The sequence below is a fragment of the Meriones unguiculatus genome (assembly GCF_030254825.1).
Source record: "Meriones unguiculatus strain TT.TT164.6M chromosome Y unlocalized genomic scaffold, Bangor_MerUng_6.1 ChrY_unordered_Scaffold_23, whole genome shotgun sequence".
NCBI classification, from domain to species: Eukaryota; Metazoa; Chordata; class Mammalia; order Rodentia; family Muridae; genus Meriones; species Meriones unguiculatus.
The window spans coordinates 16,553,348-16,569,589 of NW_026843709.1; the positions used below are offsets into that span (position 1 = coordinate 16,553,348).

Here is a 16,242-nt window from a genome sequence, read left to right on the forward strand (position 1 = left end):
AGGTCTGAGAATCCTGAAGGAGAGGAGGCAGTCAGAGTGTCATAATTAGGGGGAATTGAGGACACAAGGGGAACAATGCCCTGAGAATCAGGCCACAGAAGAAGATGATGCAGCCATCCTTGAGACCTGATAAGCTAGGATGAGATAGAAGAGGGAGTAGGACCTCCCCTATCAGGGGAAATAGAGAAAGGGCATAGGGGTAGAAGAAAGTTTTGGGGTGGGATGAGAATGAGAAGCAGAGGAGGCAGCATTGGGGATAAAAAGTGAACAAATATTGTTATAAATAAATATGCCTTTGATGAGTTCTTAGATTCGGTTTGTATTTTGTTGAGTATTTTTACATCAAAGTTCATGACGGAGATTGGCCTGAAATTCTGTTTCTTTGTTGGGTCTTTGTGAGGTTTAGGCACCAAAGTGACTGTGGCTTCTTAGAATGAGTTTGGTAGTGTTCCTTCTGTTTCTATCTTGTGGAATAGTTTGAAGAGTATTGAGGTTAGCTTTTCTTTGAAGGTCTGGTAGCATTCGGTGCTAAAACCATCTGACTCTAGGCTTTTTTTTTTTTTCATGATAGACTTTTGATGACAGCTTCTATTTTCTTATAGGTTATAGGACTATTTAATTGGTTTACTTGTTCTTAATTCAGGTTTGTCATGTAGAATTGTTCAAGAAAAATTGTCCATTTCATTCAGATTTTCAAATTTTGTGGCATATAGACTTTGGAAGTAAGACCTAAGTATTGTTTGGATTTCTTCAGTGTCTGTGGTTATGTCCCCCTTTTCGTTTCTGATTTTGTTGATTTTGATAGATTTTCTCTGCCTTTTAGTTATAAACCTACTAAAATATGTACACCTAAAGAAACTAATCAGGAGGGAGGCCTCTTTGCTAAAATGCTCAATTCCTACAGATAAAGGCAAAGAAGCTGGACATCAGAAGAAGGAGAAAAGAGGGAACAAGTCATGAGGCTGACACCAAAGACCTCTGAAAGGCTCTGCCTTGCTGACTATCAATGCAGATGCTGAGACTTATGGGCAAATTTTGGGCAGAGTGCAGGGAATCTTATGAAAGAAGTGGGAAAAGTAAGATCTGGAGAGGACAGGAACTCCATAAGGAGAGCAATAGAACCGAAAAATTTCAACCCGATGCCCTTCCTAAGACTGATACTGCAACCAAGGACTATGCATAAGGCCCCTGCACAGATGGAGCCCATGGCAGTTCAGTATCCAAGTGGGTTCCATTGTAACAAGTACAGGGACTGTCTCTGAGATGAACTGATTGGTCTGCTCTTTAATTACCTCCCCCTGATGGGGAAGCAGCATTACCAGGCCCCAGAAGAAGACAACACAGCTACTGATGATGAGCCCTAATTGACTAGGATCAAAAAGAAAGAAAAAAAAGACCTCTCCTCTTAGTGAAAATGTGGAGGGGCATGCATGGGGACGGTGGAGGAATGGAGGGATTGAGATGGGAAGAGGAAGGGAACCACAGAGGGGATACAAAGTGAATGAAGTGTAATTAATAAAGAAAAAAAGAAAAAAAAAGAAACAAAGATTTTTGGTTCAGGAATAGTTTCACATATTTCTTTCAAGAAGTCATTAATAAATTCATCTGGTATTTTGATATCACAATGGTAGTATAATGCTATGATTCTTCTTATGTATTTATAAGAAAACATTTATTTTCTTATAAATACATAAGAAAAACTGTGGTAAAGGTGATGAAATATAGAGCTCTTTAGGATTGATGGCTTCTTTTGGGGGTTGTACCAGCATACAGCAAAGATGAACATAGTTTTATTTATGGAAATTGACACTGAGACACTGATTATGTTTCAATGTGTATATGAACAAAACATACTTCAATTAATGTATGTTAAAGAAAAAATAATTAGTGTGACACACGGGTAAGAATTTGAACCTGGGAGCAATGGAAAAAGGGGTGTAATGTATATTATATGAAATTCCCACATAATCAATAAAAATAATATGCTGACATATTTTACACTGACTTTAACATAGAGAAATGATTCCACTAAAGGAGGACATAGTTTGAATTTGTAAGGCATGCTTTCTAGGAAGTCAATACGTAGCAGAGAATCCCAGCCATGAACTAGTGGTTACCCAGGTACCTCAGACCCCATGAGCTCAGGTGGCACATATGAACCAGCAGTCATGGCCCTAACACTACATTTAGGGGGTTTGTCAGGAAGACCACAGCAAGAAATACAGCTGCTCTTGTGTCCTAGGCATAAAACACAAACCCATTTCTCTGTCCAAAAGGCCCATTTTTAACTGTAAACTCCAGGACCAGGAGGGTTCCACACTGACCACAGATTAGTACTTATTTGCCAATCCAGCCAGATTGACCATGTCAACTCTGTTCATACAGTGTTGGCAATACTAGTGTGGAACAGCATCAGCTATGAAATAGTTTATTGCTTCTCAGTTCTCCCTTTACAGTGACCAATATTTCTCTCTTTCAGCCAAACCAGTCTCAGGTTTGTCTGTTTTCCTTCTCTTTGCCATGCTCTTAAAGACTCCATATCACAGGTAAGCCTAGACCCTGCCAGCCTATTATATCAATAAAGATATAAAGGTACATTTATTGAGTATATGAGAAACTGCTCAGTTCAAAGTCACAACCTAGGAAATTTTAGATGGAACACCGTGTAGGAAATCACCTTGTAATTCAATATATTCTCCTTAATCCCACATCACTTTGAAGTTTCCCTACTTAGGATACTGTCCAATTAAATAAACATTAAAGTTTCATTTCCTACCTGAAATTGTCACAGAGGTAAACAGTAGTAAAGGTGTGGGATCTGGATAAAGGGATTAGATAAATTCTACTTGTGTTTCATAAGAAAAAAACGACCCTTGCACAGGATCAGAGCTACAGGACACTGAGGAAAGTTTGTTTACTCATTTTCATGGAAATCTCAAGATTCTCTCAGGTACTGATTGGCTGAGAGGGAGAATAATGTCATATAAAGATGAAAGCCAGTAAGAATTTCAGTAGCCAGTTATTAAAGGGCCAAGTTAAATGCATGCTTGAAAGAAAGTCTTAGCAGCTCTACATGCCTCAAATTGGGCAGCTGAAAGTAAATAAGCCAGAGATGACAATCCTGTGTCCAAGACTCTTAGTTCAGGAAAAGTGTCACATATTTCTTTCAAGTGGTCTTTAACAAAGTCACGTGTCCTTGACATGTGTGCTTCACATTATTACAGATTCTATTAATATTTGTTAAGTGCACAGATATGTCCTCTGTCATGGAAATATTTACTGGGAAAATGTAAGTTGCCTCTGACCAAGGCAACTCTATGAACACAAAGAATTCAATTGGGACCTTGCTTATATTTTTAAAGAGACCATCCAGGACATCACGTCACCAAACAGTCATCTTTTTAATCTTCCAGCAGAACTGAGAACTTTTCATAATGAACCACAAGCAGCAGCAAGAGAACGTAGACTGAAAGAGAGAGAGAAAGAGAGCTAGAGAGACAGTTTTAGAAATAGAGAGACCAAGACTGATTAAAACAAAGAGACAAAGTGAAAGAATTGAGAGACAGTGACTCCATCTCTTTAGTCACTTTCATTGCCATATCAATCTCAAAGTGCACTCTCCCGTAGTATAACTCTAAAAAATATTTTTTTATATTTTTAAATATTTTTTATTTTTATTTTTATCAATACACTGTATACCCCCATAACCCTTCTCTTCTCAGAATCCCACCTTCCCTCCCACTTTTTCACTCATGCTCCCCCTCCAGTCCACTGATAGGGGAGGACTTCCTCTCTTTCCTCCTGATCCTAGTCCATCAAATCTCATCAGGAGTGTCTGCATTGTCTTCTGTGGCTTGATAAGGCTGCTCAACAATCAGGGTGAGGTGATCACAAATCAGGCCAATCAGTTTATGTCAGAGGTAGTCCCTGTTCCCATTACTATGGATTTAACTTACACACTGAATTGTCATGGGCTATGTTTGTGAATTTTTGGTTCTGTTACCTTCTTGTGGAGCTCCTGTCCTCTCCAGATATTACTATTTCCCACTTCTTTCAGTAGATTGCATGCACTCTGCCCAACAGTTGGCCATAAGTCTCAGTAACTGCTTTGAAAATCTGCAGGACAGAGCCTTTCAGAGACACTCTGTGGCAGGCTCCTAACTTGTTCCCTGTTTTCTCCTTCTGATGTCCATCTCCTTTGCCTTTTGTGAGGGGGATTGAGCATTTAAACCAATTTTCAAGCAACACAGTAAGTTGTTATTGAAATATGTTGCTCTCTGCCCTCAAATGATAGATCAGTCCCATGTTCTTGGATCCACAGAGATGCTTCCTTTGTATCAAATGGAATTGCATACAGAGACCCACACTCTGATATTATGCAGAGAAAGACCTTAAAACACACAGCTATAAGTGGGATTTCCATATGAATATCTCCCTCCCCTCAGAGCTCTAAATGTTTCTCAACATTTTGAAGAAATAACAAACCTTGGTATTTATTTTATTAAGTTTACAAAGTAAAACCAAGCCATGCTGTTGAAGCCAATTAAATAAAAACTGCAGTCATTACAATATATTTATGTAAAAAAAAAAAAAAAAAAAAAACAAACAAACTATAAAGTATGTTGTTCTTCATTTTAAAAGGCTGGAGATTCTTCAATGCAAAATGTTTGCTTATGCTCTTTTACAGGATAAAAAGGCCTAAACTTTCTTGTTAGCCCAGGTTTATGCAGGGTTATATTTTGATTATTGTTAACCATTATGTAAAGTACATGACTGGATGCCAGTACCAAATAAATGATTTAATGCTGTTTATTTCTGCCTTGTAGATTTGGTATGTCCAGAAGAGTGCATTTTTGCCGAGGGCTACAACCTAAGTTTAGTTTTCTGTTTAATGTTAAATAAAACTTTTGTCCTTTCATTATTTGCTGTTAAGTATTAGCACAATGTGATAGAATTAATAAGATTTGCTAGGCCCTTTATAAATTATGTATCATTAATTTTTTTCTTTGATTTTAGTTTTAAAAGAGCAGATTTAAAGTTATGCTAAACATTATAGTAGAGTACAACATAGAGTTTTACATAGTCTCTTTGTTTAGGTTTGTTTTTTTTTTTTTTTTTTTGCTCAATCTAAAATTGGAACCATAAAGTTTGCTTATATAAACCTACCTAAGGTTTGGTTCTAAAACATATATTTAAAAAAATATGCCAAATTTGAGATCGTAACATCCTGTTTCATAGGATGAAGTTTAGAGCAGATGATAAAGGTAGACAAAGGGTAACTTACATATGCTGGCCCTCAGACTTCTCAGAGATCTGATAAATATGGCATTTTAACATATGTAAGCTTATTATGACAGAGTCAAACCTGTTGAGGCACAAAAAAAAAAAACAAATTAATTCATATAAGGTGCAACTTATAGTTTTTCCTTTTAAAATAAAGTTAGCCCAATATCTGATACTTTAACTGTATTTACTGATGGTTCAGTATCTGGTGTTGCTGCCTGTGCTTATTAAAGTAAAACAATATTTTTTCAAGTGCCTAACACATCTGCACAAAGAGCACAGTTATCTGCATTATTGGCTGTGTTTCAAAGTTTTAATAACTAGTCTTTGAAAATTTTTACAGTTAGTGCATATGTAGCTCAGTCTTTGCCTTGGATTGAGACTGCCGGACAAATTCAGATATCTTCTGCTGGAATTTTGTTTTTATAAATTCAAAATTTGATAAAAAAAATTTCCCTGATTTTATAGGAAATTTGAAGTCTCATTCTAATTTGGCAGGATCCCTGTCTAAAGGAAATGTGTTGGCAGATAAAGTCACCAAAGTTTATTGTTCACAGATAAAAAGAGCCCAGTATGCCCATAATATGAATCCTCTTAATAGTCAAACCGTGAGACTTAGATATGGATTGACTAAGGAACAGGCCCATAGTATAGTCAAGGCTTGCAGTACTTGTCTTCAGTTTCAGCCTGTTCCTCATTTGGATTGACCCCAAATCAGATTTGGCAAATGGATATTACTCATATTCCAGAATTTAAACAATTAAATATGCATATGATTGCATAGATACCTCTTATGGATTTATTTTTGCCACTCCTCAACCAGGAAAACCTGCAAAGAATGTTATTGTTCCTTGTCTACAGGCTTTTAATGTTCTAGGGGTTCCTAAGCAATTTAAAACCAACACTGGAACCGGATATTGTAGCAAATCTTTTAAAAAGATTTTATCAAATTTTCAAGTTACTTATATAACTAAAATACCTTACAATCCTCAAGGACAAGGCATGGTAGAGCATGCCCACTAAATAATTAATATTTACTTGAAAAAAAAAAAAAGAAAGAAAGGAAAGCTACTCCCTTGGACACCTAGGAATCCTCTTAATCATGTTCTTTTCATTCTGAATTTTTAAAATTTAGATAAGCATGGTAAATCTGCAGCAGATAGATTTTGGAATACAGAAACAAAAAAAAAAAACTTTTGCTAAAGTGAAATGGAGAGAACCTTTAACAAATCAATGGTATGGACGTGACCCTGTACTCATATGGGAACGAGATCTGTCTGGTTTTTTTTCCTCAGGAAAATGATGCAGCTTGATGGTTTCCGGAACATCTGTTGCAACAAGTGGATGTGAAGTTTTCTCCTGACAGTGAGGAAGTCAATGAAGACCCCTCTGGTCAAGTCAAGATGACTGTTTTTTGGGTGTATGTTCCTAATCCACCTCTACTACATCCAGTTTCCTGGGATGATCCATAAGTTCTTATTTATGTCAATAACACTTTATTGCTGTGTTTTCCTGCTTTTGAAGGAACACAAGTAAAACAGACTCTTAAATTTTCAGGACTAGGAAGAGGTCATTCTCTTTGCTTTACTAGAGAGAGTATTCATCAGGACAGCTTACCAGGTTTCCCTGTCCAGGTAATAGGTCAGAATGCCTAATACTCTAAAATTGGGGTGTCATCTCAAGCCTCTATTTGCAACCAGGAAAGAGTATCTTTGGAGGGATAGTATTGTCACTATTTAAGGGCGTTAATTAATAAAGAAAAAAAAAAAAAACTTACACTGGAAAATAAAAAAAAAATGACAGTCTCACATCTCCAATGAGTTACCTACCCTGTGAGAAAGAGAATCAACACAATTGTCCTTCACTGATGTTTCCTTGGACAAGATTCATCAGAGAAATGCCCACCAGCTACTACTGGGATAGTGACACTGTATTTACAGTTGTGGACTGGATTGATCTATTTTTAAGGGTATTAAGAACTTGGCTTCTGGTAAAGGCAGTCAAAATTCCTTTGTTTTAGAAAAATCTTTTAGTGCTGGACTTTGGAGGACTTCAAATAAAAGTTGGCAAACCTATGTATGGAAATTGGGGGCTGCATTGGGATGTATAGGCATTCTCTCTGGGACTGCAAGCTTTGCTAAATTAATGAAGTATACTTCTAAGTTGGCATATTTAATCCTCTTGTTAACTGCTAATTGGAAACATTAGCAGACATTATAAGAACATTAGTAAGACATTTTAAGAACAAAGATACCTATTCAATTGAATGTGTATATTACAATCTTACTAATTGTGTTAGTGCTGATAATAATACTCTTTCAGTGTTACTTGTTAAGCAACCTGCTTTTGTTATGAAACCTGTTGGGGTTTGTGATTCTTGTTCTGATGAAACAGAATTTAATTGGACTCAGGTTCAGAATCACCTTACTGGTATTTAGTCATAGCAAAAAAATTCTCATTGGACATGTTAACGATAAGGAATAAAATCCATGACATATAATCTGTCAAGAAGTTTAGGTTTGAATTGGCCAATACAGCCTGGGATATATTTACTAGCCTCAGGATGTACTTTCCACCCTTTGACTCTGTGCTTAAGTGGGCACTGACATTTGAGGGCATGGTGGGTATGGGTTTATTGGTCTGTGCCTGCCTCCCTGGGGTGTTACAGTTCCTTTTTCAACAACTTCAATTAGGGCAAGTGCAGTTGCATGAATTTAAATTAACCATCTCTAACAACCCCATTGCAATTCAAATCAGGAGGACATGGAAAAGGATTTAGGGACTTCTAGGCTAAAAGGGCCTCTGAAAAGCTCTGCCCTATAGACTATCAAAGCAGACACTAAGACTCAAGGCCAACTGTTGGGAAAAGTACATGGAATCATAAGTAAGAAGTGGGAAATAGTAAAATCTGGATAGGACAGGAAGCCCACAAGGAGAGCAACAGAACCAGAAAATGTGAACACAGGGGTCTTCCCAAGGACTCATATTCCAACCAAGGAACATGCATGGAGATAACCTAGAACCCCTGCACAGATGTAGTCCATGATAGCTTAATATCCAAGTGGTTTCCATAGTAATGGGAAGAGGGACTGCCTCTGACATGATCTGATAGTCCTATTCTTTGATCACCTTGCCCTGGGGGGAGAGCAGCCCTACCAGGCCACAGAAGATGACAATGCAGCCATTCCTATTGGGATATGATAGACTAAGATCAGAAGGAAGGAGAGGAGGTCCTTCCCTGTGACCCGCGCAATTGTCTCACCAGCAAGAACGCATGCGGACACAAGGATCCTTCTGCAGTAAACGTTTATTACAATGAATAGAGGAAGACGATAACCGCCAGAATGGTTCTGCTTAAATACACCCTATGGCGGCGTGTACTCCACTGGTTGGCCGCTTGCCCATTGCCTCGTGTGACACCTCGGACTGGGCAGTAACGCCCCCAGGCTGGACAGTGGCTTGGCGTGCTTTTGCAACTTGCACACACACTCTATTATTTTTCATTAGGGCCAGAGCCGGGTGTTGGTGCCATCTCGTAATGGCGATTGCATTCTCTCGGCTCTCCACATTTCCCCCTTTTTGTTTTAATAAATGAAAACTGCCTTAAAGCCTTATAAGCGTGGCACAAGAGAGCCCTAAGCTCGATCAAGCAAACTCCTTCTTTGGGGAGTAAGTGATCAAGAGCTTTAGATTACTCCCTTACCCCACCAGGTGCAATGGAGACAAGTCCTCTGGGTGCAGGGGCTAAGGGAGAAGATTAAAAATGGAGGTGACACCCATTCCCGTGCAATGGAATAAAATTCCAGGGAGTGCAAGGGCTGTCATCCTCCTATCTAGGTACCATAGCCGTTTAGGCAAAGGCAACATTGTGACTTGGATTACTCATAGACTCAGTGCAATGGGTAAAACCCCGACTGAGTGTCACAGTCTGTTTTAATTTTTTAACATGGATAACCAAATTTTGGGAGATGATCCTTGTTCCAAGGCCACCAGTGCTTGCGCGATTGCGACCTTGTCACGTTGTTGTTGGGCTTTGAGCTTGCAGACCAACCAAAGTAAGAACACTAGGTCACAACATAGGGCTGCAGCAAACATTCCAATGCCCACCCATTCCTTAAAATAAGAAAAGGCGGAAGAAGCCCAGGATAATAAGCCATCTGTAAGCGATAAATCCACTCAAGTAGAATTAATGGTCACCACCTCCGCCCTTAGCTCTTCAAGCTTTTCTTCAAATCCTTTTGACCAGTTTCCTGCAAGATATAAGGACAATTTCCTGGACAAATTAGCGGCTCGGGTAAGATTTTCATATTGTACACTGGTAATACAGAGTGCTCCTATTTTTCTCTCACATCCTAATTGAGCCAATTGAAATAAAATATCTATTCTTTCTTCCATAAGATCCAGACGCTGGTTAAGAATCATCAATCCACCTTTTAATTGTGCGCTAGCAGATACATGAAGGTTCATGGCTTCAGCCACATCTGCTGACAATTGATTTACTGTTGTGCTTCTTTGGACTAAATTTGCCATTGCCAAGCCGGCTGCAGTGGCAGCAGCTGCAGTGACAGCGATGGCAGTAACAATGGCTGCGGTGATGCCAAAATCTCTCTTCTGTCTAAACAGGGAGAGGGTAGATGGAGTCACCACAAGGATTGGGATCCACTGCGGGACTCTAACAACCAGGGCATGAGTGTAACGCCTGGCATTCCAACATTGCGACATCCAGCATGTCTCATTGGTACAATTTCTAAAAGAATTATTGGACAAAACAAGTAAAAAAGCAGGATAAACACAGACAGGACTAGGTGGAAAAGTCGTCTGATTTGTAATGGTTCTATTCCAATGGGTAATCTGCCTTGTCACATTCACCATTTCCATAACCTTTTTTTTTTATTGCAGTACCATTTAGGGCGTCCATGATGATCGATTTCCCTACAGTACCACCACTAATGAATCCCAGAGGATTGAGGTCCATACAACTAACATTTATCCCACAAAGTATCCATTTATAAAAAGGGGCCATATCTCGATGTTGTATAAAGAGCCCCCTTTTCATTACCATACTTTTTGTAGGATCCATCAACACATTTGGGGAAAAGGAAAAGGTTTTATTTTTGTCAGCCCATCGAGTAAAGCGCGACTGGCAGTCGGACCATGGAGGGATGGACCCATCATCCTCCCATGCACATGAAGGGGCCACCCTAGGTTGAAGACGTCTATCTTTATCTAAAAAATTTGGTCCTAAAAAGGAACCATTTATCCAGGTGACCTTATGTGAAAAGGTATAATAGATATCGATGGCGTCCTTACTACCCTTTTCCTTTTGGGACATAACTTCCCAATCACAATCCTATAGTCAAATGACCCAAGAATCTTTTTGGTAAGCTGAACACAATCTCCTACGAAATCCTCAATTTGAAAGCAAAGGGAGCCAGCTTCTGGAAAGTCATGGGTTTCCTCTAATGATGCCTCAGTGTCATCATAAGGCAGATAAGGCAGGCCTAAATCTTTATTGGACGAGAAGAATTTTGGGAAAGTCAATGAATTATGGCTGACCGGCATAGGCTTCGGGAATGCAGACAAAATGGCCCAGCATTGTACCCCCACCATACGAGGAACCCGATTTAGAAGGATCCAAGCAAGAACTGGAATTAGTTGCAGGTATATTCGTTGGAGGATCATCTTCAGCTGCCGCGAGCTTTTGTGTGAGGCGCTCCTTTATCCAGAATGGATTGTTTTCTTTCTGTGGGAAAACACAGACAGCTCCCCTGGATCTTATTAAAATAGGATCCGGGCCTTTCCACTGACCAGTCAAGACATTCTTCCATTTGACCATTTCCTTAGGCCTATCAGGCTCTAAGCAGTGGCGATCAGCCTCTGAGTGGCCCTGACTGTCCAAATTTAAAAAAAAAAAAAATGAGAGTAAAGAGTGCCAAGGAAACAGTCACTTGTGCCACTGAGGGCAGAGCCTCCTCGACTCCCCCTTTTTGTTTTATTAAGTAGGATTTTAGAGTGCAATGAGCACATTCAATAATACCTTGTCCCTGATGGTGGTATGGGAGACCTGTTAGGTGGGTCACTCCCATTTGATGACAAAACTGTCCAAATTTTTGAGAAGTATAGGCTGGCCCATTGTCAGTTTTTAGAATTTTGGGCTTTCCCCAGGCACTCCATGCCTCCAAGCAATGTTGAATAACATGGGCTGCCTTTTCTCCATTCAGGGGAGAAGCAAACATAACTCCAGAGCAAGTATCAATGGAAACATGTAAATATTGTAGTTTGCCAAAAGATGAAATGTGAGTAGTGGATGTTACTCACATTGCCACATCTGTAGTGGACGGATTCCTCTGGGATTAATCCAAACATGAGGCACAGGTAAAAACTGACAGCAATTTTGACATTGGTTAACAATATCACTAGCTTCTTTTCTAGTTATGTCAAATCGATGACACAATGTCTCAGCTGTAACATGAAATTTTTTATGAAACTCCTTAGCCAATTATAAATTTGAAAGGAGGGCAAATGTAAACATCTTTGTGGCTCGATCTGCCAGGTCATTTCTATGGGACATGGGCCCCGGTAGACCGGAATGAGCCCTAATATGTGTAATAAAAACAGGGGATCTTCTGGTAATTAAGGCAAACTGAATCCTTTGAAAACTTTTTGCAAGCTTGCTAGATGCTTTAATCAATCCAGCAGCCTCTAAGATTTTGGTTGCATTTACCACATAACTAGAATCAGAAACAATATTTAAGGGACCTGGAAATTTTTCCAAAACTTTTAGCACTACTAAACATTCTACAATTTGAGGCGAGGTCTCATGATATTGCTTAGAAACAACTTTATTATTAACCACATAAGCTCCTACTCCTGTTTTTGACCCATCTGTATAAACTACCAGTCCATCCCGAAGTGTTTCCTGGGACGTTACATGCGGGAAGACTACCTCTTGAGTTAAAGCAAATTGCAAAACAGGGTGTCGAGGATAATGATTATCAATCAAACCACTAAAGGAGGTAACTAGCACCGCCCAAGTATCAGAGGTAGCAGTCAATACCTGAACTTGATGAGCTGTATAAGGCACTATTAAGAACTTTGGCTCCTTCCCAAAGTATGTAATGGCGGCTTGCAGGGCGCGGCTTGCAGCTGGTGTTAATGCTCTGGGTGAAGAAATATGAGCATCCCCTTCCAAAATATCAAATAGGGGTTTTAATTCAGCAGAAGGAATCTTTAAAAATGGCCTAAGCCAATTTATATCACCTAATAATTTTTGAAAATCATTTAAGGTATGCAAATGATCCCTGTGAACTTCTATTTTCTTAGGAACTATTCATTCCGGATAAATAACAGTCCCTAGAAAGGTACCTACTTCTGAAATTTGGACCTTTTCAGTGGCAATATGCAATCCCCATTGTTGCAGGGTTTTTTTGCAACAAAGGATACGCATCTTGCAAGATGGCTAACTCCCCATAGCACAACAGAATATCATCCATATAGTGAATCAGTAACAAGGAAGGAAATTGCTGTCTAACTGGTTCAAGAGCCATCTGCACATACAATTGACACATGATGGGGCTATTAGCCATGTCTTGAGGTAGAACTATCCACTGATATCTTTGGTCTGGCTCACGGTGATTAACAGCAGGTAGGGTAAAGGCAAATTTCTGTCTGTCTCGTGGGCACAATGGAATGGAGAAAAAACAATCCTTTATGTCTATTATTATAATTATCCATTGCTTAGGCAGGGCTGAAAACAGAGGCAAGCCTCGCTGCACTGTTCCAAATAATTGCATCTATGCATTAATAGCCCTCAAATCATGGAGAAGCCTCCATTTTCCTGATTTCTTTTTTATAACAAAAATGGGTGTATTCCAGGGGGAAGTAGATGGTTCCAAATGACCAAGCTGTACCTGTTCTTTAACCAGCCTTGTAGCGGCTTCCAGATTTTCAGAGGAAAGGGGCCTTTGCTCTGTGAGCCAAGATATGGGCATGGAACCCTCAATGGCAGCTAATGAAAACCCAGGCCTTGCTTCCCTGTGTTACTTTCCTGTGAAATTGGGTGTAATCTCCCTTGTTCCTGTTTACCAAGGCCTTTTCCTTCCTTATAACCCACCCTTTTCATTATATCAACCGCTTGTTGAGAGTACTCATTGGTCAATGCCAATCCTAAATCCTGCAAAATATCTCTTCCCCAGAGATTGACAGGGAGAGGAAGAACATATGGTATGAAAGTTGTTTGACCTTCCGGTGCTTGCCACATCAAGGGACGTGAACTAACCGCAGGGCTGGCCTCATATCCCAACCCTTGTAAGGAGTGGGATGATTGCATAACAGGCCATGCCTTAGGCCACCAGGTGGAAGAGATAATGCTTTTATCAGCCCCTGTGTCCAAAATACCAGTAAAACTTTTTCCTTCTATTTGTATTTGTAGGGTAGGTCTAGTCTTAAGATCAACTACCAAATGAGCAAAATCTGTTCCTGTGGAACCGAGTCCTTTTGTGCCCCTTGGTGTTCCGGTAGATGGAAAACAGTCATGAAGGCTTGTGAGGAGGACTAATTGAGCAATCCTATCTCCAGGAGAAATAGAAAATATGCCTTGGGGGCAGGAACAAAGCACCTGGAGCTGTCCTGTAAAATCCTGATCTAATATTCCAGGATGGACCATAAGTCCTTTTAAAGTGAGAGAGGAGTGACCTAAGATAAGACCAACACTTCCTTCAAGCAAGGGGCCTTCAAACTCCACTGGGACAGGTCGCACCCCCATGTGTGGCATTAATAAGAATTGGGAGGTGGAACGGAGGTCCAGCCCTGCTGATCCTCTTGTTGCTCAACAGCTGGATAAACCCTCCTGTTGTCTGCCTGTGTCCCATATTTTTTGGGGCCCTGAGACTTGGGGCCCCGAGACCTGTTTTTTTTGAATATTCTCATTCCTCTCATTAGGGGGGGGGGTTCATGCTGGATAAGCTTTCCCTGAATATCTCTAACTGAATGGCGTTCATTAGCCCAGTGATTGCCTTTTCTACATTTAGGGCAAAGTCCAGGAACTTTCTTTTGCACAGACACACGACAGTCTCTTTTTAAATGACCCATTTTGCCACAATTAAAACAAACTTTATTGTTTCCAGAACTTGGGTGGTTCTTGTTTTGTATTATGGCTGCCGCCAGGCCGGCGTTGGTAAGCAGGCCTCCGAGTCCTCAGCAAACTTTTATCCAATCTGTTAGCCCTTTGTTCCTTCTAGGAGTAATGACTGTCTTACATTCTGGGGAAGCATTTTCATATACCAGCTGTTCTATCATTGGCCTAACTCACTTTGGATCTCCAAATATTCTACCTGCTGCTTCGGTCATTCTGGCCACAAATTCTGTGAATGACTCCTGAGGGCCTTGTATAATCTTTGTCAGGTGTCCTCTGTCCTTGCCCTTCTTTGAAAGGGCTTTCCATGCTCTAATAGTGGCAGCAGAGATCTGACCATATGCCCCCCAATCATAATTTGTCTGATCATGAACAAAATGGCCTTGCCCAGTTAGCAAATCAAAGGTCCATTGCCACTGATTGTCTTCTGCATGGGCATTGGCCCTTGCCTGAGTTTGGGAAGCATCATACCACAAGGCTTTCCATTCTAAGCACTGTCCCATACTAGGGAGAGCAGCTTTTATGGTATTTTGCCAATCATTTGGGGTCATGGCCACGGTAGCAAGTCTTTCAAGCTGCATGATCGTAAAATTAGCATCTACCTCGTATTTGTTAACCGATTCAGCAAGTTCTTTAACAAGGGGATATTCTACCGGTGCATGAACACGGTTTCTTTCCACGGCCTCAAATACAGGGAAGGCCTGTAAAAGCTTTCTTTTATCCCTTTTTGAAAAGAAGGAATCTAAACCGTGTTTCTCAACATAAGGCGAAGGAGCCTTAGGGGTTAATGAGAAAGCCCCACGAATTTCAGCTCCTCCCCTCTTTTGTTCTCAATCTGGTGTTAACAGTAGGCTCCTCAGGGTGGCGCCTCTGCTCCACATAGGGAGCCACTTCTACCTCCAAATCTGTCCCTTCAGAGGAAATTTAGCTGCTCAGATTCAGAGCTATCAAGTCCCAAAGCCTCCAATTCTTTTATCGGATAAAGAGGCCTTTTTTTTTTGGATTTTTACTCCCCTTTTCACCTTTCTCTCCCAGGGCATCCATTCCCTTACTTCTCGCTCCTGAGGTTTTAGGATCCACAGAAGGGCCTTTTTTCTTAAAGACGTCTTTTTCTTTTTCCTTAAGGGCCCCCAACCTTTTATCCCCTTCTGTTTCTGACATGCTGTCTTGTAATTCCTCTAACACCCCTTGGCCAGCTGCTACAGATGGGTGGCATCTCTCATCTTCTAAGCAAGATTTTACTAAAATCCACAATGACCTAGCTCCAGCTTTTAGCTTTCCATTTTCTTCTGCCCTCCGTAAATCAGCTTCTAGCTTATCCCAGGAAGCAAGCATCAGCGACCCTGAACATGCAAACCAGGGAGTGATGCGATCAATTTCCATAATAAACCTTTTTAACGTTCTTTTTGAAAGCTTTAATTCATGCTGTTTTAAAAGTGCCTGAAGTGCTGTGATCACCGAATGTGAAGCTCCCATGTTGCTCCCTTATCTACAGAGAAACTGACACAGGGAGGGGCACCACAGCTTATGTACCTCCGGCTAACGGTACCCAATGGCACACCAAAAAGGGAGGGGGGATAGTGCGGCTTATATACCTCCATCTAACGATGTCCCACAGAGACAAAGCACTTTAGCACCAGTCTTTATGGAAACAAAATGAATACCAAAAGAAAAATCGCTAAAACCATCAAAACAAATGCAAGAGCAACTGGGACAATTAAATGGGGTGATTTCTCTTTAAGAGCAATCATGCCTCTCAGAACTTACCCTTTAGTACTGCAGTTCTGAATCCTCTCCACAAGCGGCGGGGGCAGGGGGTCTCCTCA

At 40.4% G+C, this 16,242-nt stretch overlaps 1 protein-coding gene across 1 annotated transcript; it reads right to left on the reverse strand.

The window, feature by feature from the left end:
• Nucleotides 1-14,055: 14,055 nt before the first annotated feature.
• Nucleotides 14,056-15,892, reverse strand: LOC132651577 (endogenous retrovirus group K member 5 Gag polyprotein-like). The gene is given in 2 exon segments (XM_060376817.1): nucleotides 14,056-15,192; nucleotides 15,521-15,892. Coding segments are annotated over 2 exon segments (1,509 nt in total).
• Nucleotides 15,893-16,242: the final 350 nt, after the last annotated feature.